This window comes from Equus quagga, chromosome 16 (assembly GCF_021613505.1).
Source record: "Equus quagga isolate Etosha38 chromosome 16, UCLA_HA_Equagga_1.0, whole genome shotgun sequence".
In the NCBI taxonomy this organism is placed as follows: domain Eukaryota; kingdom Metazoa; phylum Chordata; class Mammalia; order Perissodactyla; family Equidae; genus Equus; species Equus quagga.
Genome location: NC_060282.1, coordinates 29652887 through 29677870, shown reverse-complemented (window position 1 = coordinate 29677870; position 24984 = coordinate 29652887). Strand labels below are relative to the sequence as shown.

Below are 24984 nucleotides of genomic sequence, written 5' to 3'. Positions count from 1 at the left end.
AATGCAAAAGCTCTTGATTAAGTTGACAAAATCTAATGATATCTGTTTACGGAAATACTCAAGATACGCCGGGTGGCACATAAAACATTTTGACAGATAGAGAAAGGACTAGTTCATGATTAAGTGGAAAATACTGAAGACCTTAACATTCCTTTGATGTTCACATCCTTATGGTTTATTTTACTGATCTGCATCCAAACAGCCTCATGTATTCAACTTTCCACAATTTCACTGAAGTTCATTGATTTTTTTATGAGCAACAGCCAGCATAATCTACACATGGACTATATTAGTTAATCTATAAAAATCAATAAAAATTGTTAGGGCTCTACAAATATTAAAGAAAAATAATTCCTATCTTGTCTTTCTCAATTTTGATATCCTTTATTGCAATTAAAATTACTACTCTGAAGGCAGGCCTTACGACCAGTACAATGGCTAACAGGAGCAAGACTACCTGGTGTAAAATCTATTTACAAGCTGTGTGACCTTGGATTAGTTATTAACCTCTCTGTGCCTCAGTTTCCCAATCTGTAAAATACGGCATAATATCACCCTTGATGTTAGGATTAAATGAGTCAAGTGCCTGGAATTTTGCCTGGGACAGTCAGTGCTCAATAAATGTCAGCTAAAACATTTTTAAACCCAATTTCAGAGTGTATTCAAGCCCACAATTACACCTAATACATCCTTCCAGATATTTTCATAAGGATTTCAGTATCCGAAATAGAGTACAGCCTGTATTTGAGGCTGGGCCTTGTTGCTGTTAAGACCTCTGAGTGTAACTGTAAACTATTAGAAAAATAACGCCTTGCCAAGAATGCTGAAAGTTTCCATACAACCAAAATCTCATTTAGCACTGAAATTTTAATTTTTTCCATTCTATGAAAATATTTCTAAAATGCTTAAGACATTTTTCTGCCCTCATACACATCATTTTCTGCCAACTCCACCATCGCAATGACTCAGTCTGTTTCTAGAACATTAATTACCGCACTAAATGCCACAAAGCATTTAAACACTTAAAAGGCCACTATGCTTTCTAGTGGTCCTTTGTCTGCTCTTTCATGTTGTCCTGTCCTTTTCCTCACTGTCAAGCCACCAGCTGTCATTTTCTACTCCTGTCAGGGTCCTCCACAGAAATGACCATTATTAACAAATTACCATTAAAATTAAAATTTAATGGTTAAAAATAACCATTAAAGTTAAAATTACCATATTAACAAATGACCATTATTAACATTCACTGAGGAATTACTTTGTGCCAGGTCTACTGTTGGGTACTTGGCATTCATTAGACTATTTAATCTTCACAACAACTCATTTTACAGATGCTGAATGCAATGTTTCAAGAAGATAACAGGTAGTTGAAGAGAGCACAGTTACAAAGTGGCGGTATAAAGATTCCGAACTAGTATGCTGGACTCCAGAGTCTTGTCATTAGAAAGTGTCTCCACACCCCCCCGCCCCGCCACCCTCCCGCACACACACATACACTTTTTTCCCAAGACAGGACAAGCTGGGTAAGCTGGGGAGAAGCTGCATAAGTGAGCTCTCAACTCCCCTCTAGGTAGCTCAAGTTATTATCAGAACGGCCTCCCCAGGTAAGTTGTCTAGCTCCCAGGTAAGTTGTGTAGCTCCCAGGTAAGCTGTGTAGCTCCCAGGTGAGTTGTCTAGCTCTCTTTTATTTCACAGAACCACCTCTGAAGTGAATGCTGGGACAAGCACAGGAACATCTGTAGGCCGTCAGCTGTGCGTGAAAGAGCCTCTAGCTCTTAAGGGAACCAGTGTTGAGTAATCTCTAACCTAGTTGGTGCCTTCTGAGTTTTCTAGCAAATGCCTCTGAATGTGGGAAACAGTCTTTTTAAAGTAACCAATCCTCAGGTATTATGGTGAGGTTATTACAGTTCATCTGGCCAGGTCTCCAGTTTCAACAGCCTGGGTGGTGTCTGATGACAAGGAAAGACTAACTTAGTTTGAATGCTGATGGAATACGGTGACATCTTTCAAATGCAGATTTCAACATTTCAGTTTCTAAATGTGGATTTCTTTGAAATTATAGTGACCCTAACCTTTGCTCCTTACCTATCTCTTTTTTCTTCCCTTTCACATTTTCCGATTATTTGTTTAAATTGTGTAACTGTTTCCCCAGATCTCCGACAAGCCTGGTGGAGAAAGAATTTAGTACTGCTATTTGTAAAACAACGACACTGGGTCTTTTTCTTCCTTGGATTGAGATACGTCCAAGCAGTAAACCAAGTATTACGGGAGGCCCTGGAATGTCATTTAATGTACAAGAGCACTAATTCATTTAGGTCTTTCCATTCTGGGCAAAAAAAGAAATTTCATCAGGAAAACTGCAAACTAAATATAGGAGCACCTGGGAGAAGGAATGTTACCACGGCAGACTCCTCCGAAATCTCCCGGTCCGAATGCCTTCATTCCTTTGCTTTCCATCTGTACTATGGGCCAGATTTATTGTACAGTATTCTGCCTTAAATTATAAGTTCCCTAAGAGCAAGGACGATGTTGAGGTCATCTTTGTCCTATCTTTCCGATGCTCCTCCCACACTAAACGTAATCCCTGCAGAGAGTGTACACTCTATTTCTCATTTAAGTATTTACTGGACGCCTACTTTATGACAGACACCGCATTAGGCTCTGGAGGTTCAGTCCTGAATGTCTGCTGAATTGACTTGTAGATAAAAGGAAAACGTGAAAACACAAAGTCATCGAACTGGACTCCAGGGACATTTTCTCTTGCTCTTGGGTGGCACTTTTTAATTAAATCTGCACAGGCTTTAAGTGATAGAAGCCAAAATGACACAAGGCTCACTGCCTCCAAGAAGTTCTAGAGCGAGTCCTGCCGGAGGAAGGAAGGGCGATCACGCTGTGTGTGCCACAGCGCCGGGTCGGAAAGGTGCAGGCGTGCTCAGCTGGCCTCTCTAAGCCCTTCCTGGCATCCTGTGACGTTTTTCCCTTCTCCCTCAGCGTCAGATACTCAAGAACATTATCAGGTCTGTATCTGAATGACCAAGGGGCATTTCAATCATTCCTTTCTGAGGCTAATAGCAGTTTTCCAGAATCTAGAACAACGGACCTAAAATTAAACGGGCTGGGGTTATTTAATGTTAAAGGGCCCCTGAGCATCTGTATAAGAGACACTAATTGCCTGCTATTTTAATAAACTGGTATTGGTTCTAATGAGTGGATTTATTTTAAAAAAGTAGAGCACGCATCAAGAGCTGAAGAGAAGTTTGGGCTGAGGAGAGATGGTCACGTGAGGCAACGGAAGCGGTGGAACACTTTAACCCAGAGCAGTATCTTCTGGCGGTTTAGCAGATTATGTCTCTGCCTTTTATGAATTTTGGAGGCATCCAGCAGTCTCATTTCCAGGATTTCCTCTCTTCAGATTTATGAGACTGACGGGTTTACTCTGCTGAAAGTTCAGAGAATATAGGTCACGGTGCAGATTGTTCTAAATACAATGAGCTCACTGTATAGAATTGGGTCCTGTTCAAAAGCTCGGGCAGCTTTTTCAGTGATGTTAGGAATTTTAGGCAACTAAGAAATAAACTTCAGGGATCCCTCTGACCTTCTTTAAATGCAAATACATAAAAAGATTACCAAGTGAGGCCTACTTAGGTGATGTTTGCCTATGAGCAATTAAATCAGAAGCAGGTGATGAAAGTGGTGTTTCAGGTTCTGCCTCTGGACAAGGGTCATTAAACTAGGATTCAGAAACCCTAATAAAGAATAGCCACAAAACCTCAGAAAGGGTATGCGATGTTTTCTGCTTATGGGTATTTTTCTGGAGTATGGGTCCACTGCCTTCATGACTTTCAAAGGATCCATGAATCAAAACAACACGAAGAACAATTGTTCTTGCTTTCTTCCTTCCTTCCCTCCTTCCTTCTTTCCTTTCTTCTTTCCTTCCTTCCTCCTTCCCTCCCTCTCTTCTTTCTTTTCTTTTTTGTCTGCATTTTCCTCATGAAGATGTAGGACCTTAAACATTCTCAGCAAGACAAGCAGCTGATCTTTAGCAGTTGTTCTAGGATTAGCGACTTTCTTGGTGTGAACTCTGTATATATAGATAGGGTTTTAAGTCTTATGTTAACGTGATTATTCTTATTATGATTATTGAAACAAGGAAGGGCAATGATAATGTTAACTCCCATTTAATCTCAGTTTGTTCTTTCGGTACCACACTTGTCTCCTGTTTCACTGTTTCATTTTATTGTCACCACTGTAAAAGGGTTTTGAAATGAGGTGGGGGGGGTAGATAACAAAAACAAAATAATCTCAGGTTGCATTCAAATCCTACAATACCTTCACAATGAAATGTACTTTTTCTTTGTAATCCACGAAGCTGACATTCTTTCCTGCACCATTTTATCCTCTCAATCCCACAGCCAACCTTTGCTGTTGTGGTCAACAAATGTTGACTGAGCCCCCAATATGCACCAGACCCTGTGTGTCAGGAATACAAAGAGGATGACAGGGCTCCCGCTCTTAAACTTACATCTCATATGTTGCAGAAGTAGATTCTACTGGTAATTACTCCCCGGTTAAAAGAAAATTGAGAGTATTTTTCCAAAGATGATATACAAATGGCCAACAAGCACATGAAAAGACCATCATCATCATTAGCCATCGGGAAATGTAAATCAAAAGCACGATGAAATAACACTTTACACTCACTAGAATGGTTACAATCAAAGAGAGAGACAATGACATTTGTTTACAAGGATGTGGAGAAACTGGAACCCTAATGGATTGCTGGTGGAAATGTAAAGCGGTGCAGCCATTTTGGAAAACAGTTTGGCAGTTTCTCAAAGGGTTAAACATAGAGTTGTCATGTGACTCAGCAATTTCACTTCTAGGTTAGACTCAAGAGAACTAACAACATATTCACACAAACCTTGTACATGAACGTTCATAGCACTATCATTCATAATAGCCAGAAAGTGAAAACAGCACAAATGGCCATCCATTGTGAATAGATAAGTAAAATGTGGTATATCACCACGCTAAGGCAAGATGTTAATAACAGAGGAAGCTGGAGGTGGTGCTGAGGGTGCATGTGTACTCTCTGTACACTCCACTCAACCTTTCTGTAAGCCTAAAATTGCTCAAAACAGAAGTCTGGTTTAAAATGTGGTATTTCCGGGGGCCAGTCCAGTGGCACAGTGGTTAAGTTTGCACATTCCATTTCGGCAGCCCGGGGTTCGCCAGTTCGGCCCCTGGGTGGGGACTTATGCACCGCTTAGCAAGCCGTGCTGTGGCAGGCATCCCACATATAAAGTAGCGGAAGATGGGCACAGATGTTAGCTCGGGGCTAATCTTCCTCAAAAAAAAAAAAATGTGGTATACATATATGATGGAATATTACTGAACTGTAAAAAGGAATGAAGCGCTGATACAGGCTACCTTGACGAACCTTGAAAACATTATGCTAAGTGAAAGAAGCCAAACGCCAAAGGCCACATATTATATGATTCCATTTATATAGATTTGCATCAAGATAACCTGTTCTATTTATAATGTGTAGGCACTTTAGATGGTATCAAGCAATTTTTCAGTATAATTTATGCTCGAATTAATTATATAGTTTAAATGTCTGTTAGACCATCTAGTTTGCATTTCTCCGACTTTGATTCTTTTTCTATGTCTTTATAACGCACATGTCGCTATACTTACTCAGTTATTAACAACCAGTACAGAAAATATTCTACCCTCTGCCCCTCTTCCTTTAAAAAGACAGATGTTCCTGGGTACTACAGTGTTAGTGTTCCCTGCCTTGATATACAGGTGTTTCATTTTAAATGTGAAATCACTCCAGTCATATCACTCTGAGAAAAACACGGAGAGAAGAGCAAGGGCACTCACCTGGCTTTACAAGGCCTGACTTGGGTTCCTTCTTATATCGAGCTGACTGGATGCTTCCTTCACCAACCATTCCAATTGTGCATTTCTTCCTGGTAAAGTCTTCATCACTTCCAGGGCAAAAGCCAACAGGGCTGTTTCCAGCATCTGAGGGCGTCTTCACAGGAGACACTGACTGGCTACTAGGACAGCCGGTGTCATCTGGAAGACAGGAATCAGTAAGAGTTTAATGAGGAGGAGGAAATCAATGATGGCAAAGAGAAGCCAAGCAGGGAGCCATGCACACAGGCGCTCACACACATGTACTCTTGCTTACGAGGCCCCAAGGGAACTCCTGTGGATGACTCTCCATTTATTCTCCATATTTCGGCCAACTATGTAAATGAAGAAAATATGAACGATCATACAACATCTTTTAAGGCAAAACCTTATAAGCTTTTTAGATCACAAATACATCTGTAACACTCACGTTGTCAAAACTGAAAGGTTTGTCTATTTCACACATTCAGTAGTATACTTTTGGGTCATAACTGTCTACGGATTTTTGATGGGGTTAGTAATAAACAGTTCACCACGGCAACTCAGGATCCTTAGGGTGAAGTCTTCAGAGCTGTTTGTGTTAGGGAAAAAAGTTATTTGAATATTACTGACCATACCCAGTTTTTGATCACTTAGCCCATCAATTGGTTAACAGAGTTTGACAGACAAGACATCTGGCTTTAGGAGTTCAAGGAAGCAGAAAGAAGTGATCTTCTTTTATTATCATATACACCCAACCAGAAATATATCAGTCAGATATCTTGCAATCTGGGCTAAACTGGTAAAATGAAAATGATGTTCACATTAGAAATGTGCCCTTAACTTCCAAGTTATAGATTATTACCATGGTCATTATTATAAGTTAATATGCATGATATGAAGTAACCTGTGTAGATGCTTATTAGGCAAACAAAAGCCATATGCTGACTCCTGTAAGTGCTCCATATTCATTAAATATTTATGGAGGTTGATTAATTCATTTATACTTTGATGAGAATTGCACGGGAATTTAATGCAAATCAATATTACTCGAAAGTATGTCTACTCAAACTAATCAATTAGTGGTAAATTTTCACTACTAAATAATTCTTTATTATACAAAAATATTTTGATGCCAGCATTACCTTAGTAACTACTTAGACAAAAAAATGAATAGACATTTAGTACAAATAACTTTTACAACTTCTGCATTTTTATAAATATTAAAGGAAGTAAAATAATTTGCCATCTATGAAAGGCTATCTTAAAACTCCACAGCTTGAATAAAAACAGAAACAGAGCTAGGCTTGAATAAAATATACTGATTGCCTGAATTAAGATGACTAAAATCCATCTGAAAAAGAATTGCCATTGCTGCACTTTTGGCCTTTATTTCAATTTATTATGAAATATCCCAGTTCCTGGGACAAAGTGAACTTGGCACTGGTAAAATGATTTATTTCTCTTAATGTCCTTTTTGGACTTTTGGACATAGTACACATAAGACCTCAATGGTAATTCTGGAAGTGAATGGTTTTTAGCGCACTTCCCATGCCTGCTGTCTTTGCTGCTCTTTTAAATGCCCTGTGTTCTTCCGGAACTCCTGAAGAAACGTTGCCCTGAACCACAGAGTGATGAGAACCCTCTTGGCTGCTACTGCTCAGCTATTTCATCACTTATTGTCCCTGCCTTTCTCCTACAACTGCATGTCCCACGCTTCAACCCAAAGAAATCTGAGCTCCTCTCTACATGCGCAAAGCTGCTAATTACTCAGACAGATTCCAGCACTTTCACAAGGCTCAACAGGTCTGCACATCGCCTCAGGAGAGCCTCTCTTTGTTGACTCTCATCCCAAAGGAGATAAACCTAAATGCGTGAGGTCTAATCCTTCAAAATTACCTATCGCCTTTAAAATTATTTCCTATGAGTCAGTTCCATAAATTATTTCTTTTGAAAGAGAGATGGCTCAAATAAATAAAAATCCATGTTTCAGATTCTCTACCCTAAAAAGCAATTTTTCATGAAAACTCCGACTCAAGGGGACAAAGTTAAATAATTTCCAGTATAGAGAAACACCGTCAAAATTATATTTTAAATAAACAGAAAACAAATGTGCTTTGTTTGGTTCTATTACCATTTTGCTAGAGTTAAGAAATACTACGTACACATCTTGTATTCAGGACTAGTAATTTTGAGGATTAAGTACCAGGGTCTGGTTAAAAATTGGGAACTGAAATTATTTAGAGTGGCAACAGTTTAGAAAAGGCAGTAGCAATTTTTCACCTGGAATGTATGCCTCACCTGTCACCAATATTTACAGTCAGTATCTCCAGGGACCGGGATTGAGAAGATGAATACCTAAGTAAATCTTTAACTTGAGTTACCTCGTGCAGCATCTGCACCACTACATAAACTAGTGTTCACCCAACATTTCTTAACTGTCTAATCTTGCCCTTCATATTGAGGAGGAAACTGTAGGAATATAAGACCTGGTATTTCATTGGTTAAACAAATATGTATCCACTCTTGGCACTGAACCAGCCCACAGGCATAATACCCAGTCCCCATACTGATGGAGCTTAGAAAAAAGCAAAAGCAGTTGGGTAAATATCACAGTGCACAGTTCCTGTAAACTGGCAAGCCTGTTAAAGCAAATCCATACCCAAGAAAATTTGTGAGTTACCAGAGAAGCTTGGGACATTTGCCTGTTTTGTCTAATGGGACCAACACTAACAAAGGAATCTAGTTTTCGAAAGGGCAAGGCCATTAATTTTCCTACCAGAGAGAACACACTTTAAGTTATGCAAAGTAAGACAGAGCAAAGGCAAGAGAGCTTCCTGTCCCAGACAATCATCTGGTCACCTGTGGTACCTGAGGAATTCTCCTCCTCTGTGCAGCCCTGGAGAAGTGGTTATTTTTTCAACAAGTCTTGTTTCTGGCCCCTTCTCCCCTCCGCCCCTTCCCTCCTCTTCCTCCTCCTCCTCCTTTTTAACTCCATGGTCACAGCTGGAAGCGGATCACCAGTCCAGATGAAGATAATAAATACTCTTTTCCAAAAGTCTATGTTCTAAAATATTCTCAGTTCACATTTACTCCAAGATTCTAAAAACAGTGAAGCCAAGTTCATGTTCTTTGGTCGCTCATGTCTACTCTTAGTATGTGCCAAACTCCACGTGGATCAAGCACATATTAAAGAGATTTATTTATTGAACCCACTCCTGTCAAACCCTTTGAGGGTGCCTTCTGTTTCCTGCTGCCACCGTGACTGCCCATTTATCCTGTAGAATCCACAGATTTATATACACAATATTTATCATGATAGCTTTTATTAGTTATGTTAGTACAAAGAAATTATCAATGGCAAAAATTTCTAGTATGACACCATGAGGAAACTATTTCTGGGCAGGAAATGGTAGAAATCTTGAATGATCTACCCAAAAAGTTGAGAGGTGTTTCAAATTTCCAAAATGCCTGAGAAAAGTAAGCACATTTCAGCCTGGTTTTAGCATAAGGGGAGCTTTGCTCCAAGGCTTTAGGTGTGGGAGACAGTCTATCAAGAGAGGGAGTTGTTCTTCTTTTAAAACACACACACACACACACCAGCTCTGACATAGCTGAGTTTTTACACTTTTTTCTCTATTATTCATGGTAAGTATAACTTCATTAAAAAACACACACAACAGGACCACATTGCATGTTTTGTTTTTTTTTTTTTGAGGAAGATTAGCCCTGAGCTAACTGCTGCCAATCCTCCTCTTTTTGCCGAGGAAGACTGGCTCTGAGCTAACATCCATGCCCACCTTCCTCTACTTGCTTTATATACGGGACGCCTACCACAGCATGGCTTTTGCCAAGCGGCGCCATATCCGCACTCCGGATCCGAACCGGCAAACCCCAGGCCAGCGAGAAGCGGAACGTGTGAACTTAACCGCTACGCCACCTGTCCGGCCCCATGTTGCACGCTTTATACAGTGTGATCCATCTGAAAATATAGGATGATTTCCTTCTGGGGCTCACAATTTTAAATCCCACTTACACAGGCCCAGGACGGTCTCTGGTGGGACTTGGGTAAATGTGACTCTCATCAAAGCCACATCTCAATGATCACCATCTATCGTGAAGGAGACTAATTTACATGCCTCCTTGACGTATATTAAGGAAGAGGTTCTTTTGTTGTTGTTCTTGTTCGTTTGCTTTGAATCTGTCAACACACAGGATTAAGGACGGCAGAAAGAATACTCGCAGATCCAGGAACCTCCAGAAGTTGCAGACTATCTAAAGTGATGTAAGAAATATACTTACTAATTAGTTTCCAAATTGTTACCAAGGAAAAGAATTTAAGGTCTTATAAAGACAAATGGGAGAAACAGGCATCTATTATAATTTTGTAGTCTGGAGGTTGTTAAAAAACGGATTTTTTTAATCGATTTTTGCTCTCTCTTTACAGGTTCTTTGAGAATACGGGATATTCTTAATAATTGCATAATAATTGTACAATTACACTTCTGAAAAAGGTGTATATAAATATCGTTTAAAATAATTTGTATCTTATTCTAAATGTTCTAAAGGTACCTGCTAAATTAAAAGAAATCTACTGGGGTTGTTAAAATTGTAACTTAATTTTTTAAATTATAAAAGTAATGAAATTCTTAATGCAGAAGACCTAGAGTGCAGAAGAGTACAAAGAAGTAAAAAAAAATAAAAGGATAATATTTTCCTATAATTGTATTACCCAGAAAAAACATTTAACAATTTGGCATATTTCTTATCAATCTTTCTTTTATATGCATATAGTTTACTTGCTTGCTTTTTGTTTTGTTAAAATTCCAACGTATATTATTAACAGTTTCGTTACTCCGTCATTGAAAACTTCTCCCTGGAACTTGTAGGCTAGAAAGAAAGAAGCAATTGAAGACCAAGAGGAGCCAACACAAAGGGCCCCCACTGGCCAAAGATGGAATAGTGTGAGCATCAAAAAGAATAATACATGCAATTAACTGACAACCACTGAATATATTAAAAAATCTATGAGTTCATAGTCATACAAAAAAATAAAACTAAAGAGAAAAAGAAAGAATTCTGTCACCTAAAAGAATTACAAACCAATGGAAATCACTGTAAGTGACCCAGGGACCAATTCGTCATATTGAAATTTGGCAATTAAAAGGAAAGAACGAACTAGCATACAGATTGTAAAAGCTGTTCCTGTACAAGTTCTATTTCAGTATAACTGAAATCCCTTAATCCCTCATTGATATTGGAAAGTTCTTCCTCATAGAGGCATTCTGGTTAAGGAAACTAGATGGAACAAGAGAACTGAAAGTTACTATTTTGCAATGATTTCTAACGAAATATTGATTTAGACAACGAACCTAACAGATGAAACCATTAGACAAAAGGCTGATGGAGAGTTTACAGTGGATGGATCAGGTCTTACCCATCTGTGCCCACTGAGTACTCTTAGCATCATCAACAGTGGGACAACAGACATGGTGTACTTTCTGACGGGAAGTGAGATGAAACACGCAGCATCCCCCATGGTATTCTTGCCACAAAAAAAACTGCCCCTGAATCTAATCAAGCTTTAAAGCCAATGTCCACCTTATAAAATATATGGAGAACGGAGGAATGAGTTAAGTCAGGGGTTGGCAAACTGCAGCCTGCAGGCCAAATTCTGTTCTCTGCCTGCTTTTGTAAATAAAATGTTATTGGACACAGCCACGCCTAATCCTTTACTACTGTCTACTGTGGCTTTCAAGCTACAACGGCAGAGTTGAATAATTGTGACAGAGATCATCTGGTTAGCAGAGTCGTAAATAGTTACTATCTGGTCCTTCACAGAAAAAGTTTGTTGGCCTCCGGGTTAAAGATGCCATGAGGAAGCAGACACTTTTGAGACAACCAGGGCTATTTCAATGTTCTCTATCACACCAAGGAATTATGTTAATTGCGTTAGTAATGAAAGCGGCACTATGATTATGTAGGAAATGTCTATTTTTTAAAGAAATGCATGCTGAGGTACGTAGGTTGACATGAAATGACATGATGTCTGGAGATTTGCTTTTACATGCTTCAGCAGAGTAAAAAAGAAAAGAAAAAAAGGGAAAGACGTAGCAAATATGACAATATCTTGCTATTGCTTAATCTGGATGAAGTGGATAAGCAGTATATTAAGGTTCATTGTAATATTCTCTCTGCACTTAAGCACGTTTTTAAAAGTTTCAAAATATATTATTTAATTTCTTGATATTTTAAATGAGTAACTAAAATAGATACGAACATAGCATTTTAAAAAAATCAATTGCTTCTTGTAGGGTATTTTAGGTTGTTTCAAATTTTCTCACTATTCTGGAAACTGCTTGAAAGACATATTTTACAGATAAATCTTTGGTCAAATTTTTGAGTATCTCTTAGAATCTATCCCTAAAAGTGCAATTACTCAAACTTTCAGGAAGTTCGAGACAACTTACATTCCTGTCAATATTGTATGAGAGTATCCCATTTATTAAATTCCTGCCAGCATTGAATACTATTTTATTTGCATTTTTCCAAGTTAATAATGAAAAACTTATTTCTGATGTGTTAGTTTGCATGTATTTAATTATTAGTGATCTTAAGGTCTTTCATATGTTCGTTGGTCTTTTTTACTTATTCTATGAATTGTTCATGTCCTTTGACAATCTTTCTTTGAAGGTGTTAAGGATTTGTTATTGATCTGTAAGAAATCTTACACATGAAAGGTATCAGCCTTCTGTCATATTTCACTGAATCTGTTGTTTGCTTTTAATTTAAATTTTTAACATTCAAAGCTTTTTCTATTTCTAGTTGTCAAATCTGTCCATATCCTTTGCAATTTCTTCCAATGTTTTAATGCTTAGAACATCCTTCTTTACTCTAAGATCAATTAAATACTCACCTATACTTTCTTCTAGATTTTTATAGTTTCGCTTTTCATTTCAATTAAATCCATCTGGAATTCATTTTATGCAGTGTGAGGTTAGACGCTAACTTTATTCTTATTTTGTTAATTTTTAGGAAATCTATCTTTTCCACATTACTTTGCAATGCTTTTCTGATGAAGTTTTGAAAGTAATAAATATTTTTTGAAAAGCGAATTTTTGTAATCCACATTTTAAAATATTAGGATTGCCCACAGCGTGTATGTGTGTGTGTGATATAATTTCCTGATATTTAACTAACAACCAGGGCCATCAACCACGTTTGGTAGCAACTATGCTGACCAAGTCCCTACGTCAATCTCCGTGCACCAATTACATATAAGAATAAAACACCAGGTTCTCAAGGTTACAAATAGAATATTTCTTCAAGGTCCAAGAAGCGTCTCTAAAACTTCTGGTTCATTTTTTAATTTAGATCTCAGAACTCATTTGTTTTCCAAGATGCTGAATTAAAGAATTCCAGGAGGCATACTTAAAAATAACATCAGGCAGAGAAAAACGTGCTTTTGTGCCATAATGTCTTGAAACATTCAGTTATGGTTTAATGCTATTCAATGTTCAGTTGCATAATTTGGAGGAAAAATCCCTGCTATTTTAAGGAAACATTACCTTAAATTATATGGAAATCGAGTTGATTCTCATGAATGACAGAAGCATTTATAGACTTCTTAGTCGTTCATTCATCAAATATTTATTGAGTATCTACTATTTGCCAGGCACTGACGTCGCCGTTATTATTCTTACTGCTCTAGATACTGACATTTTTGAAAACAGTCTGATGGAGACAGATAAAATGTCACAGCCTAAACTCATGGTTAACTTGAACCCTGTGAAATTCTTACCATAAACCATTCAAATTCACTGAAAGGATATTGGTAAGGTAAGAAAAGTAACATTTATTAAGTAGCTATCATGTGGCAAGAACACTAATTTTTATCATATAATGTTAATAAGGTCTTATTTTATAGGTGGGTAAACAGGCTCAGAGAGGTTAAGAATTCCACTGTCACACAGTTACCAAGTAATTGACTCAAGATTCAAATTTGGGTTTGTATGACTCTGAAGTTCTTGTTTTTCTCAGCACCACAAGCTAGCTGTTTTCTAAATTTTTCTCCCTATGTTTGTTCCAAGAGGAAACAGCAGCAATTCTGGGAATGCTCAAATTAAAAACAGACAAAGGAAACTGTTAGAAAGAAGCCATCCCATAATAAATAGACCACAAAAATTTGAGGCAAGAACCTCTTTCTAGTTGTTTCCAGGTTTCCATTATTCCTGCTTCAAAACGGTAACCATATAATGCTTGCCATTCAGATAATTTCGCATCCTAGGTTTTCAATAGCCGAATCTGAACTTCTATTCCTTCACCTAATTTTAACATCTTTTAGGAGTGAATATTCACAAGTCTACATGGCTCTATACCAATTTTGCTTCAATATTATACGATGTGTCACCACCCAATTGCCAATGTTGAAGTGTAAGAATCTCATCCATCCATCCATCCGTCCATGATTCTTTTCACAAATAATTACTGACTTCCTATTGTGTGCCAGGTAGTCTTCTAGATATTAGGGTTATAACAAAGATCAAGATTCTAAGATCCTTGTCCTTAAGGAGTTCACATTCTAGTGGTGGAGAAAGACAGTTAATAAACAAGTAAAAAAAAATACATAGAGAACATATTTTGATTGTGCTGTACTGTTAATGATTGTGATGTACTGTTAATGAAACGAACTGGGTGATATTATACATAGATTAACCAGGTGGGAGGTGGGAAGGTACTTCATTAGGCGGGTTGTCATGGAAAGCCCTGAAGAGGTAACTTGAGCGAAGACCGAAAAATGAAAACCAATCACGGAAAAGGCAAGGGAAATTACTCCAGGCAGAGAGAACAACAAGCAGTTTGGTGCATTAAAGAAACTGAAAGGAAGCCAGGAAGGCTGATGAGGAGAGAAGGATGATAATGAGGCTGGAGGGAGGTAGAAGCCCGAGTATGTGCAGGACTGCAGGCCAGGAATCCTTAGTGTATCTTAAGGGCAATGGAAGCCACAGTGTGCATTAAGCAGGAGATGACAACAATGTGGTTTGTGAAGAACAGGCTGTATTAGCGATCCTATATCTAGCTAATATTTCTTATTGCCTACGAAGTACAGGCATTTCCTAAATGCTTACTTAACGCAAGTCTTAATTTAACCTAATATGACCTCTGAGATAGGCACTAATATTACCCTGCTTTGCAGGTGGCATAGAAAACTAGCACTAGCCTTTCAGCCACCCGCCTGAGTCACAGTCAGGAAGTGGCAGAGCCGTGCTATGAATCCAAACAGGCTACTCAGGAGCCTCCTTCGTAACAAGTAAGCTGTGTGGCTTCTTTAGGAATGAAAGAGCAGAAGCAAAAAACCCACATGGAGGCTGCTGCAACAATAAAAACAAGAGATGAAGTGGTTTGACTAGAGTGGTAGTAGTGAAAATTGAGGGAAGTAGGTGGATTTGAGATATATTTTTGAAAAATAATTGAAAGCACTAATTTATGATAATGAAAAAATAGGAAGGGACCAAGGATGTTTTCTAGGTTTTTGCATAAACACTGGGGAATGTGGTGCTCATTTCTGAGTTTGTAGGGGGTGAAATGAAGAATTCTGTTTTTGATACGTTAAACGTGAGGCACAAATTAACCACAACATTGGAGCTATCAAGTAGGCAGTTGGGTATGTGGACCTGAAGCTCAGGGGAGAAGCTGGGGAGCATCACCATCCTACAGGTGAGGAATTTAGAGATTGGAGCCCTCGGGGAGGGCAGGAAGAGAGGAGGGCAGGAAGAGAAGAGGGCTGAGGACTAAGACCTGAGACACTGGACACAGTGAGGACAGGGAGAGGGCGGAGCCTACAAAGGTGACTGAGGAGTGACTCCAGAGACAGGAGGAACGCTCAGAAGGGTGGGACCACAGAAGACAAGGAGGAAAATCTTCCCTAAGAGAGAGGCTTTTTCAATGGTGTTGAGTGTTGTTGAGAAGTCAAGGAAAATGAAGGCAGACAAGAGAATGTCAGATTTGCTAAAGTGGTCACTCACATGCTTGACAAGGGCAAATTGTGGAGAGGAGATTTTGGAGAAGTTTCGTTGTGAAGAGGACCAAAGAAACAAGATGGCAGTTGCAAGCTGATGAGGGGTCACAGGGAGCTTATTTTCTTTGAAAGGTGCATCTTCAAGCATATATGTGTGCTGATGGAAACGAGCTTGTTAAAAGTAATTCTAATGTAGCACCTCTGCTAAGGCATGCAACCTACATCTATAAAAATGAAGCAGAGAGTGGAGTAATTATTTAATGAATGTCTCCCTGGTTTCTTGGAGACAAAATAATCATTTCACAGACAAACATTCCCCGGATTTCTGAGCTATTTTGGAGCCTCGAGTGCTCCCATAAAAGTCATTCTGGTGCAGCCCTTGGCAGGAAATGAGAACGTGAAGTGAAGTGAAGTGAAGTGAAGTGAGGCAATCTCATTTCTTCATGGGACTGATGCTCTCTCTGAAACAGGGGGCTCCACTTGGTTATCCACCAAGCGTCAAGTTGTTTGATTTGCATTAGTAGCCAGAGGAGAAGGATTCTGGAGGGGAAACAGCATTCAAATAGTTCATGTAGTGTGAGCAACAAACCTATCTAGGAGATTTGATGAGAGAGGAGGTGATGCTGAAACTGGGAAACAGGGCAGCTCCATCACTGCCAGAAGACAGGTGAGCCTTGGCAAAGGCGATGGGGAGTTCTTCTGTCACACAAGCTTTTATTTCTCTTGTTCTTTCTTTTGTAGGATTATGATCTTTCCAAATAGGCATGTTACTAATACTTCTGACCTTTCCTCTACTTAGCAATAGGAGTTTATTTGCGGTTGCTAAGCCATGCCTTTTTAAAGACTCAGTTATTTTTTTTCAGGTTCCTTGGTGGGAAAAGAGGGAGGAGAGGGAGACGGCAGAGGGAGGGATGAGAACAGGAAGGAGAGAAAGGAGAGAAGAGAGAGAGACAGACACACACCAAGACGCTATCTCTTAATCTCTTCACAACCTTATAACAAGGACACTGTAAAACTCGCTAAGGACACCTGAATTACAGTCAGCTCTCTTGTAGTAATGTAAATATTTTTCCCTTCCATTCTATTTTTTCTCACATTGAGAATCTTAAGATAGTGATGGTCAAGATAAAGAAAAGGGATAAAAATGGAAGGAAGCTAAGGAAAAAACAATGCTTATTATACAGTTTATGCAAATGCTACATTGGGGTTTTTTTCTATTTGGAAAAAAAAGGATTGTTTAGGTAATATATGTGTATCAAGGTATTGACTTCATTTTAAAAATGGAACAAAGAAAAGAGAGAAAAAGAAGAAATATGCTCATAAATAGTCTTATAGCAGTGACATTCATAAAATAAAATTCTAAAATTTGAAAGTTAGCTTCACAGATGAAATGTCCATCCTCAGAAGAATGGCTGAATGAACGATGGTTCTCCGTAGAATGGAGTATGAGCTGTCGTTATAATGGGTGGAGAGACTTCTATGTACTTACAAGCAATGACAGGAACAGGTGCTGCCTGGAATACACGTTCCTGGAGGGCAGGAGGCCCATCAGTATTGTTCATCACTCTGGGTTAGCTCCTAGGATAGTACCTTGCCCACGTCAGATGTTCAATAAATATTTACTTAACATATGAACAGAAAGGCTGACAGATCAATCTAGCATGATCTCGCTTTGGCAAAAAAGTAAAACAAAATAAATCCTATAAACGTGATTACATTCGTTCTGACATATGCGTTTGCACATTGTTATTACTTTTGAGCTTAAAAAATATAATGGTTAGCCGTAAAGAAAATATAATCCTCACAAACACCCCAGAATAACCAGAAGGGTAGGTTATCCACAGGGTCTCAAGAATTCTGTGGGTTAGGTCAGCGTCTAACAGGAATCCTGTCTGCAGAGGCACCCACACCAAAGGAGAGAGAATAAAGACAGGTGGCCGGGACAGAGGAGGAGCCCTGGGAAAATCCACAGGGAGCGGGGAAAAGCTGAGGGATGTGTTTCTATGAGGATGAGGGTGAGCGCTGGGGTGCACTGGGAGCTTGGTTTGGGTTCCCTACAAAGAGAGAGCAGTCAGCAGACAGGCCTCCTTTTGGAGCCAGCAGAGTGTCACCCAGGCAGTGGGGCGCTGGGTACAGGCCTATCCAGCAGAGGGGGAGCAGCTGGGGCAGGAATGTCTCTGCCCTGGCAGAGGGAGGGCTGGATTTTGTCTCCAAAGCAGGAGACAGCCAAGGCAGCAGCAGGCCAGGACTGGGGCAGTTACTGTGCCCAGGAGCCAGCAAAACCACTTTACAATAGAGGCCCGCCCAGCAGCCCTGGGTACCTGAAGTGCCCGGGGTCAGTGGGAGGAGACTGCGGCTTTCTCAGAGTAAAAACAACCTGGGGGTAGGGCGGAGTGGGGGTCAGTGTCAGGTCAGAGTCCTGGGAAACAGCAGGTATGTGGCTCTGTGCTAAATACCTTCTTGACTCTAAACCAGGCTGCTGGTTTTTCTCACGGCTGTGTGACTGGGAAACAAGGATTAGGGAAGACAGGACTCTTCGCCGCTCCCCAAATTTGCCCTGCACTTTCAGGGCTCTAGGCTCTGACACACGTGGATCTCTCTGTCTGCTAGGCCACGTTCTGCTTCTCAAACTCCTACACAACCTTCAGAACCTTGCTCAAGTGCCAACTCTTGAGTGGAGCATTTTCTGATTTTCTTAGCAAGACCTCTCTCTTCTAGCTACCCACAGCACTGGGGTCACGGTTCTATTAAAGAGCTTACTCTTTTTGACACTTAGAGATGCTGAACTCCTCAGCACAGGAATGTCTTAATCTATTAAATTGAGTCCTGGGTACTGTTCTAGTTGCTTTATTCCCCCAACTACTAAGATAGTGCCCTATTCTCAAGGTATTTTAATAAACGAATGGAAATACTTGTCTTGTTCCCCTAATTATGGCTTCTACCAAATTCCAACAAACACTTACTGAGCAGCCCCTGTGTGTCAGGTCAAGTTCGAGGAAATATACTGCTCTTGCCTTCACGAGCTTACAGACTACCGGGGAGTCAGATGACTAGATACAAAATTGTAAAACCAGGTCTGATATGAAAGATAGGATATGGTACGACAGAGGAAGAAGAAAGACAGGGCAGCTAAGCTAGACTTTGAAATATCTATCCTTCAGCTGCCCTGATCTAGAAATATATCCACCCAGCCTTTCTTTTCTTCCTATGTGTGTTTTTGGTCTACCCTCAGTCTTCTTACAAAGCTATCACCTCTCTACTATTTTTCGGTCTCTTTCTTTGTTTGTTTCTTTATTCGTTGTCTATTTTCCCTCAGCCTAAGAACCTTATCAAATACCTGTCACTTGATAAATACTCTATCTTTACTATAAATGCCACACTTGTTTTTATTCTATTTTCTCTTTCCCATCCCACTTAAGCTTTTAAAAAAATTTGTCTACACTTTGTCTCCTCCCATTCACATCTCAGCCGGATGCCATTGGGATTCCATCCCCTGAATTTTCTGAGACTGTTTCTGCCTAAGACCACTGATAACCTAGTGGTCTGATCCCTGAGCACTTTTTATCCTGCTGTGACCTCGGAACCTGTGGGCTACTTTCTTCTCGAACCTCTCTCTTCCTTTGGGATGGAGGCACTGTCACTCCTGGCTTGCCTCCCTTCTCTCTGAATGCTCATTCTGAGGCGCCTTGGTTTTCTTTTTCTGCCTGCTCTTGCTGGATCTCAGGTTCTAGCCTTGGTCCTCTTATCTTCCTCCTCTAAGCAGTTCCCGTGGGCAGTATCATCAACTCCTTTGCCTTCAGTTGCCAACATGTACGACTTCTCTTCAGAGCTCCAAACCTATACCTTATCTCAAATGCAACAAGGCAAATCTGAGCCCACTAACCACATTCATTGTCCTTCTCCCCTGCCCTGCTACTCCACTGCTGTTCATCCAGTGGAAAGGCAGACACAATCCTTCCACTGCAATTGGTGACTAAGCTTCATATGCTCTAGGCCCTAATCCTCATACATGTCATTTTGTCGGTCCTCACTTAGGCTGCCAGAGCTGTCTTCAAACCAGGCAGGCTCCTTGCCATCACCTCCTGCCCCTTCTCACCCACTGTCGAACAGATCATCAGGAAGATTTTTCTGATATAAATCTGGTCATAACTCTTTCCTGCTGAAAACACTTCCTTGGCTCTGTAAGATCTTTAGGAATTGCAAAATGGCAGCCCAAGAGCCACAGCCAGCTCTCTGGCCCACAAAGTTAGTTAAAAAGCGGCATTTTAAAAATTCTAAATACCTCCAGAAGGGGCACACTGTCCAGTTCTAGAGTCCCCTCTATTGTCATCTCTCTGGGGGGCCTCACTGCTTACAATACTGGTCTATTTCCTGTAGGTATCCTTGATCTCAGGGATTGAGTGTTCGCCCGGCATGCAAAGCCTTTCCCCATCTGGCCCTCCCTGCCTCGCTAATCTCATTTCATGCTTTTAACTCAGTCCGCTGATGCCAGGGCTCATATTTACCCACTACACCACACTAACTAATGTTATTTCTTTGAATCCTTGGGCTTATGAAATGTGAGAGGCCAAGTAGATAATAAATGGAGCCACAAACTTAAATTACAAGGAAGAGGTGTCTGTGGTGTGGGTGTGCGTAAAAGGGTCAGGAAAGAAATAAGTGAGGGAAGGTAGCTGTGTGGGAATCACATCCAAAGATGTGAGTTATCCCATTTATTTCAGTGCCAAGGTTAAGGCAGTAAAATAATTGACGCTTCCAATCCCTGTGTTTTATCCATCTTTGTAGTCTTAGCACAATTCCTGATCCTTAGCAGGCACTTAATAAATGATTATTGGATAATGCATTTTTGTGCAAGCTTGCGAAAAGCTGAATGTTGGGGCTGGCCCAGTGGCATGGTAGTTAAGTTCACGTGCTCTGCCTCGGTAGCCTGGGGTTTACAGGTTTGGATTCCAAGCGCAGACCTACACACTGCTCATCAAGCCATACTGTGGCAGCATCCCACATACAAAATAGAGGAAGATGGGCACAGATGTTAGCTCAGCGACAATCTTAAGCAAAAAGAGGAAGATTGGCAACAGATGTTACCTCAGGGCCAATCTTCCACATCAAAAAAAAAAAAAAAAAAGCTGAATGTCCTGCTACTCACAGGCCAGCTTCTCTTTTTTCTACCTGTTTCAGTGTACCATTGGGTGTTCAGGGTACATGTGTGGTGTACCTAAGATACCTGCTTTCAGTGTACCCCAAATCATCCCAACACTGAAGAAAGAAAATGCAAAAAATTAAAAGTCTGGCTAGAGATAGTAAGTTCAGAGAAAGGATGATACAGCAAAATAAAGGAAGGAAATGCTTTCTCATCTTTACTTTTCTACCATTTGAACAGAAGTTAAACCCATTATGTAGATATAAACAATATTATTGCTAAGACTAACAACATGGGAATTGCAAATGTAGAGTGAGAAGCAATAATTTCCAGGGAATGTGGAGGCATTTTCCTTGCTCCATGCCATGGGTTTAAACAGCTTGGCTGGCCACCACTTCTACCATCTTTGATCCTTGTTCATCTTGTGACGTCAGCTGGGGCACACCCATCACATCCCTCATACAAAATCCCCAAACACACACAGACGACAAAGCAGTAAGGTTCCAACTTCAAGAGGCATAAGAATCATCTGGAAAGCCTGTAAAATACAGATTCCTGGGCTCTCCCATTTCCAGATGATAGGTTAGGGAGGGGCCAAGACTCCCGCATTTTAAACAAGTCTTCCTGAGGATTAAAAATCAGACAAACACCACATTCTGAAATTGAGAAACGATGTCATAAAGATGAGTATTTTAGAACATGAAAGACTGTCATGTTAAGTACCATAATTTGCTCTCAAGCATGGTCAAATTCCATGGTGATTACCTTTCACAGTCCCCACTGCTACGTACTTTTTATTAAGTGGGAACAAATTTAGCTTGTCCTCCTAATTGCAGTTACCGCATCCTCAAAGAAATACTGCCTATATACCCTTCATTTGTAACCTGTTTCATTAGGTACTTATTTCCATGGCTGAGGCAGCTAAGCACTTGAAATACATACTATGCAACAGTGCCTAGGTGTCATATTCATTAAAAGGATACTAAAGTGTTAGAGTCTTTGTTTTTTTCTTCACAGCAGGTTGGCAGTCATTCAATTACGGCATAATTCGTAATTCGGTACCGCAGCTCACTTCACTTTAAGCAGTTCATCTCAGTTCTCATCATTATGTTCAAAGGCTTACTCTAGCCAGTTGCCAAGTTTCCTCAACTGGACAAAAGCATAGCAAAAATATTTCTGTTTGGCACAGCCTGGCAAATTTTTGGAGGCACTGTCATGCCGCGGCAGGGCACTAGTCAGCTTGCAATTTGCCTTGACTGTTCTTCCCACAAACAGCAACAATGATTATCTCTAGTCCACTGGCACCCAAAGGAGGATTTCTTCCCAGCCTCTGTCAAAACCAAAATACTTTCTGCAAAACCTTACTCGAGATTAGACTGCTCAGACTCCGATTCTGACCATTTAGTGTATTGACCTGGAACATGTTTTTTAATGGGTTAAGTTACGAACTTGCCTATGCATCTGTGTGTGCACCTCAGAAACACGGAAATAACTCGGAGAAATCATTGGTCTCCCAATAAACAACCAGTGTTCTATACGCATAATTTGTTCCACCTGCCATGTTTACAAGGCACCCCGAGGAGAAGTAGCTTAAATGCCAGCAATACATCTGCCTCCCAGTTCTAAGGGGTGATTATTGCCTCAACTAAGCAAAGAAGAATGCACAGCATGCAGCTAACCATGTCAGGTGACTGATGTATGCGACTGACTTCCCCACCCAGGCCATCAGCTTTTCTAATAGTGGCTGGAGTTGTGGTACGATGACACAATTCACTACCAAAGAAAAAGGGGGAGAAAAATGGGCAGAAGCCTAGATTCAATGTGCCACACCCAGGACACAAATCACAAATATGAGTTTTATCACTTCTCAAGGGCATGTTAAAACAAGAAACACGGGGTTGGTGGGGGGGGGGGGGGCAAGATAGAGTGACTTTATGCCAAAACATAGGTTAAAAAAAACTAATTAAAAACAAAAGAGGGAACATGAAAGCAGATTTTTTGTTTCTATTAACTTACTATTAAATGTACTTCCTTATGTATTCTTTCATTCTTTTTTAAAGAAAGCATTAGTTAATATTTACTAAGAATATACAGTGTTTTACTTGCCGGGCACACAAAATAGGGCCTGGTCTCCAATATAATATAAACTTAACTGTGCCCAACTAAGGTCACAGTGACTAAGCCTGAACACAAACTGGAAGAAATAGACTGTTTTAACAGGAGAATGAAGTCTGAGTGTGAAAGCACACATGCTGATGAAATGCACAAAACACATGCGTATCTTCAAAGAAATTCTGCTAAGCAGCAGCTACTAAAAGAAGAGCTCTTTGGGGACACACCCCAAATGAAGTGCAAAGGGTCCCTCCCTCTGAAATGATATAGACATGACATACAGATTAGCATATAGAACATCAAGTCATTAAATGTTCCTTGTCAAAGCTCCCGTGGGAAGAAAGGGGGGAACGCAGAGGAGTTCGGGACGGAATCGAGAAAGTGTGTAAAAAGGGCCAGGTCACTTTGAAAATAGTTCCCAGTCTTTTAATTTCACAAATCAGTAAAATTAAAAGAAAACATGAGGGTAAGGGTCGAGGACACATCAACACAGAATTGTCATTTCTTTTGCCAAAGCATAACCACCATCCACTATCATAATTTTTTGTTATAATACAAACAATAGGAAAGGCAGACTCTGAAAATAGAGGATAATCCTTTATATTAAGTAAACTTAACTTTATATGAACTCACTGCATTATCCTTCTTTTAAAAACTAAATATCTTAGAACATACAATGCTCTTCCCAATTAATACAGCCCTTAATACAGATTTGGGGAAAGTGTCTCTAGCCTGCAGGTCTGAAAATGTAATCTTCCGATTAAAGTGCACTGTGTTTGAGTCACATCTTCCTGTATAATTTCACTAGGACATAGTTAGAATCCCCCTAACTCTGAATGTTTCCTTCCACATTAGTCAATGCGATGATTTGTAAAGATGACAAACTAATGTAGAATGATCTCTGTAAGGTTATGAAGCTACGGCAGCAAAAGACATCTCTAAATTATTTTAGTTTCATTCTAGCAGAGGATGGCATTGTTAATGCATTGTTAATGTTTGCATGTACCTTGGTCTCTGACTTAACTGCCGTGATTAAGCAACCAACACATATTCTGGCCTGTGTTCAAGCGGCTGGATTAAAACCAGCTATTTCCCCCTGCTGGTTGGATGTGTTTTACATTCTCTACCTCACTGCCTGCAGCTTTAATGCTCCCCATAGTACCAAACCCATTTATTTCCCATCCACCAAGTGACCTCCTAAAGCATCATTAACACGCCCCCAAAGGCTTGCTCCTGTCAATTGCAGTCAGCGCAGCACTCAGAGCTGTGGTGAGGTTTATCAGGGTTCAGGAGGAAAGGAAAGCAAAGAAGGAAAAAGCACCAACCGAAACCTTGGGGAATTGCCAACACAGGAAGATAAGGCCGAGGAAGGGAGGGCATCCCATCTAGAGACAGGATGCAAGGCTACAGATCGAAAGGTAGGTTTATAGACACCCATAATTAGACGCTTCTGCCACTCAATTCTCAGCTAGTTAATGGCAGAAGGATCAATATCTACTTTCGATTTTCATGTACAGCATTATAGCCTTAGTGGGAGACAGGTCTCCGGGGAAGAAGGGATGAAGCAGGAAATGGATCTTGGAGAGAATGATTCAAGACCCAAATTAATATTTTACTGGTTTGCCAAATATATTTTCTAAAATATTTTTGGAGTTTTTCTTTTGCTTTGTTTTGACCAAACTTTTCTTTTGTTCTGATAACACCACTCACCCGGAAGTAAGTCACAGAGAAAATAATTATGTGGAGAGAATATCAGGAATGAATGTGGAATTGAGTTATGTAAACAAAGCCATGTCAGTTTGAAATGATA

General features: G+C 40.0%; 1 protein-coding gene across 9 annotated transcripts in view; it reads right to left on the bottom strand.

Moving 5' to 3' along the window:
- Positions 1-24984, bottom strand: part of SYBU (syntabulin) — a 107058-nt gene that overhangs the window by 38054 nt on the left and 44020 nt on the right. For all 9 annotated transcript variants that reach the window (XM_046641973.1, XM_046641971.1, XM_046641965.1 and 6 more), the window contains one exon: positions 5890-6087. In XM_046641973.1, coding sequence (XP_046497929.1) covers positions 5890-6087 — 198 coding nt within the window. The remainder of the gene's footprint in view (positions 1-5889; positions 6088-24984) is intronic.